At 39.9% G+C, this 4,925-nt stretch overlaps 1 protein-coding gene across 1 annotated transcript; it reads left to right on the forward strand.

The window, feature by feature from the left end:
- The first annotated feature begins 204 nt into the window (after nt 1–204).
- Nucleotides 205–3,696, forward strand: LOC117482809 (caspase-1-like). The gene is made up of 8 exons (XM_034130999.1): nt 205–320; nt 1,505–1,786; nt 1,902–1,996; nt 2,129–2,305; nt 2,390–2,624; nt 2,742–2,885; nt 2,967–3,076; nt 3,190–3,696. The coding sequence occupies exons 1-8, from the start codon at nt 314–316 to the stop codon at nt 3,286–3,288; spliced, it is 1,149 nt and encodes a 382-aa protein (XP_033986890.1). The 5' UTR covers nt 205–313; the 3' UTR covers nt 3,289–3,696.
- The last annotated feature ends 1,229 nt before the right edge of the window (nt 3,697–4,925 follow it).

Here is a 4,925-nt window from a genome sequence, read left to right on the forward strand (position 1 = left end):
GAAACACCCGTTCTGGCAGGGACTCTCAACACGTTTTAAATGCCACACAACATTTAATCCTTCACTCCACACGTTGTCTACAACTATCCAATGACGATTGGATAGCAGTTGTGGGTTGAACCACACATTGTAAACTGCAGCAGTAATACAACTCAGTCCTGTGCGGAACTGATCATGCAAAGTACTGTAGGAAACGTCTCCTCTCCAGTTTACGCACCCGTACCTGTACACATGCTGTGGAACCTGTGGAGCGCGTAACGTCTAACTTGCCTTCTTCGATTGAAACAACTGTGTGTTACGACAATTTTGAGTAATGGCAGGTAAGAGGTCACGGTCTAAATTAACTTTAAAAGTAACTTTGGTGCATTTTCCGGGAATATGGAGGCGATCGCAGGCGTCCTGCCTGGCTCTCGTCATGCTGCTTCCCTGATGGCTCCCTTAGGATTGTTGTTGACATCCTCGTGGATTCATCTTCTTATTATAGACACATGCATTTCCAAACATTCGGTCTACCTACGCTGTAAAATGTATTATCTCTTCGATTCACACACGGCATCTATTGCACTTCTGTCCGTCCTGGGAGAGGGATCCCTCCTCTGTTGCTCTCCCTGAGGTTTCTCCCATTTTCCGCCTTAAAATGTGGGTTTTTCTCCAGAAGTTTTTCCTTGTACGATGTGAGGGTCTAAGGACAGAGGGTCTAAGGACAGAGGGTCTAAGGACAGAGGGTCTAAGGACAGAGGGTGTCGTTTTCTCATACTGATATTCTGAACAAACTGTGCTGTTGTATTTGCTGTAAAGTGTCTTTACTGTAGGGTATTTTTATTATATGTAGCCTACAGCACTTTGGCTCGACCAAAAATCGTTTAAAAATGTGCTATATAAATAAACCCTGATTTGATTTGATTTGATTTAATGTACCCGATCTGTTTTTACTGCAAGTGGTAAATGAGGGCAATGAGGAGGGAGGGTAGAGGTGTGGAATGTGATTTCATTTGATATATAAAGTCTGTCAAAGTAAAGTTTGAGTAATTCTGCATTTTTTACCGTGTGCTGGCAAGTGCCTGTTTCACTTTGCTGGTGCTCATATCCGTCCTGTTTTCTGCCGTTGTTAGTCCATATGTAAAACATACAATGAAAATAAAACAATACAATTTAGCCTTTTTATAATAATAATAATAATAATAATAATAATAATAATAATAATAATAATAATAATACATTACATTTATAAAGCATTTATGTATAACTAATTTCGATGAATCAGCTTTTTGTATAACATATAACTTTGTTGTAATGACTTTACCACATTTATATCAGTGATAATATGCTATTGTATGCTTATTCAATGTTAGTGGCCTGTAGCCATCAGGCTGCACAACCCGGGGTTAACAATGTTACCCATTAAAAAGTAACCTGTACTGCATATAACATTTGCACAATGACTTTGACCTACACTAGTACACACACATACATGTACATATTATATATTTTTTGCCTCTTCTAGATGAGCTGAAGAGGATTAGGGTTACGTTTGTGGACAGCGCGAACAGAGAACTGATCAAGGAGCTCCTGGACGGCCTTTTAGAGGATGGTGTCTTGAATGATGGCCAGAAGGACTCAATTCTTGAGGAGAATCCTAGCACAAAAGACAAGGCACGGGCTCTCATTGACACAGTTAAGAAGAAAGGAGATGCAGCCAGCAACAAGATGATCGCTCTCCTTCTAAGCAAAGATCCAACACTTCATGCTGCACTGGGTCTTTCCTCTGAGAAACCTGCTCAGCCAGGTGAGCAGACACAGTTCAGCTGTAGAGACATCTTCACCCTATTTAGATTCAACCTAATATTATACTTTGACATTAATGTACATCGTTGTGAGCAGAAATGTTTTGCTGTTTGCAGCTGCAGCTCCAGAGCCACAGCTGGGGCAGGACGGTTCAGGCACTCTGATTCATTCCACCAAGGACTTCTGGAAAGGGAAACAGGGTCGAAGAGATGTAAGTTGTTCATAAAAGCTGTGTCAGGTGTTGTTTAATTCATTTATTGTTCAATTCTACCATTGATATATCATCAGACATACAGTATAGTACATTGTGGTCTTAATTATTTCCTTTAAATTTGTTTTTCAGACTTACCCTGCGGACAAAGAATCCATGAGGCATCGTGTGGCCCTGTTAATCACCAACATAAAGTTTACTGATACGAGGTTTGACAGAGCGGGAGCTGATAGGGACGAGAAGAACATGCTCAAACTGCTCGATACATTGGGATACGAAGTGGTGACACACAGAAACCTCACGGGAAAGGTCATTTCACAAAAAGACATTCGTCCCTTGTCTGGTTGATTAAGCAATACAGTAACTGATGTCTGACTTCTTTGTGTTTCCCAGGAAATTGATGCTGCTGTGATTGAGTTCTCCAAACATGAGAAACTGAAAAAGACCGACAGTGTGGTGGTGGTGATCATGTCTCATGGGAAACGGGGAGCTGTCCTCGGTGTTGACTGGAAAGAAGACAAACCTGATGAGTTTTCCATCGACAACATTTACCTTCACTTGGATTCGAAGGGATGTCCCGCGCTGCTGGACAAACCCAAGATCATCCTCATCCAGGCCTGCAGAGGAGGTCTCCTCTATTCCCCCGATACAACAAATCAATATAATTTAATTTAGCAGTCAGCTAATGTCTTGTTTACTGAGTGAGTGGTGCTCTCATATTAACAGTATTCCACATGTGTTTTAGTCAAGGAAGGATCAGTGGAGGTTGAAGACGGTTTGTCCTGTGATGATGCCTCACTCTATGCTGGCCATGAAGACTTTGAGGAGGATGGTTTCCGAATTGTAAACAAAGAGAAAGATTTCCTTGCTCTTCTGTCCAGCACCCCTGGTCAGTTCATTACAAATGTTTTCAGATGTTACCACGATTATGACTTACTTTATGTAATTAAAGCTTAATGTTTTTCTACAGATACTCCCTCATACAGAAATCCACAGCTTGGGTCTCGTCTCATCCGTTCTTTTGTGGCGGTAGTGAACACCTCTGCAGACGTGGATCACATTGAAGAACTATGCAGAAAAGTAAGTGGAAAGTATAGACTTTGTGAGGCAACACCACCTAACAAGCAGTAATACTGATGCTCTGGGTTTATTTGTTTTGTTAATTTCCTACACTGTTTGTTTGAAACATACAGGTCCAGCAACGCTTCGTGGACTTGGAGATCACAAAACAGATGCCGACCAAAGACAGGGGCACTCTGATAAAGCACTTCTACTTCTTTCCAGGCATCTGAGGTGGATTTACTGTTGTGTCCCTGTTGTGCCTGGTAGCCATGGCAACTGAAGAGACCTTCTTTTACTCTTGGTGTTTGACTCTTCTAAAGTAGGGGTGGTGGGCCTTTTACATGTCTGTGTCCGGGGGCCTTTTGTCTAATAGTTCATATTTGATGAATCCTTTATCAATATCATCATTTATATGTTTATATAATTGGTTGTGTGAAAGCCTTTTAAAGAATGGCACACAAGTGGTGGCATTTATTGACCATCAGGGACTATTTTAGGGATTAGGGTGCGTCATTAATGTCACTTAGCCTTTTTTGGAACGTATGTGTAATATTCATACGGAATGGGTCTTTACTTTTTATGGTTTGTATTCATTTTGTCCATGTTTTAAAATACAAATAAACTTGACTATCTCTAAATTGTGTCCTTAATTGAGTAGAACATCAACATTCAGCACTCATGTTGTTTTGAAATGGTTTTCTTTAACAAACAGGTTGGGAATGTCTGCTGTTGTGGGTCACACAATGTGAATCAACCTAAACAAAGTAAATGCCTGGGCTTTTAGGTACTTGAACATGTAGCCAAAAGCATTTAACAAGGTCAAATAACAACATCAAGTTCAGACTTAGTCGTGTCTTTATTCAAACTAAACCCAATTAATGTAAATCAAGTGAAATGTGCATTTTCAGCCTATATTCCCCAGTTAACCTTCTTTGTAAAGGGTTCTTGATGTAACAGAATTGACTAACAGGAAATACCCCATCTTTTGAATTCAGAAAAATATACATTTCTCAACATTGTTGATGACCCTTGAACCACGCCCAGTGCTTGCACCCAGCTGATTGTTCAGTAAACAGAAAACTATCTTGCAGATTTCAATCTGTAGCATTTAAAAAAACTTCACTAGGACACAGCCGTTCTGGCAGGGACTCTCAACACGTTTTAAATGCCACACAACATGAACCAGTTAAGCCCCGAGCCGGTTTGTTGAGACATCAGCTAAGGGCAGTTGAAAGTCTTTCAATTAGTGTACAATTGTATTAGTTTATAAAATAATGTAAACACATTTTTAGTTTTAACAAATGTAATGTTTAACATCAGTTAGTATTTGTTTGTGTTAACTGTGAGGAAAGGAGGGCTTCCAAGTCACAAGTGTTAATGGACAGTAAAATGTCAAAAGGACATAGTTGCCCAACAACAATGGGAAGTAAATCCTTCCAATAATATAAAGAAATGATCTGAGTTGATAGTAGGCGTCTTTGAGCTACTGATAAAAGCGCTTGATAAATAAAATGTTATTATTATATATGCGTGTTCAAGATGACTGAAAAACACTGAGTTCATGAGCTGGGTTAGTGTGGTTCAAGGGTCATCAGAAATGTTCATATCAAACGCTCATGTTCTCACGACTCACACTCAGTACTTTCAAACATAAAACTACGAATGAACATATCCTCTTTCCAATGCACACACTCACACACAAAAATAGAGCATGTCGTAACAAAACTGGTTAGGCCAGATGAGTGAAGTTAACATTACTATCATAAACGACAAGAGATACTTGGCAGTGTGACAATTCTACAAGCAAAATATCGAACACGTCGTCCTTCCCCTTTGCAATAGAAAAGAAACACTACTTTACAGTGAA

This window comes from Trematomus bernacchii, unplaced genomic scaffold (genome assembly GCF_902827165.1).
Source record: "Trematomus bernacchii unplaced genomic scaffold, fTreBer1.1, whole genome shotgun sequence".
Taxonomy (NCBI): domain Eukaryota; kingdom Metazoa; phylum Chordata; class Actinopteri; order Perciformes; family Nototheniidae; genus Trematomus; species Trematomus bernacchii.

What these genes read in the sequence shown, in the direction of transcription:
- LOC117482809 (XM_034130999.1), top strand. An exon ending in TGAGAAACCTGCTCAGCCAG is followed by an intron (nt 1,787 to 1,901) that starts GTGAGCAGACAC and finishes TGCTGTTTGCAG; the next exon opens with CTGCAGCTCCAGAGCCACAG. An exon ending in TTGAAGAACTATGCAGAAAA is followed by an intron (nt 3,077 to 3,189) that starts GTAAGTGGAAAG and finishes TGAAACATACAG; the next exon opens with GTCCAGCAACGCTTCGTGGA.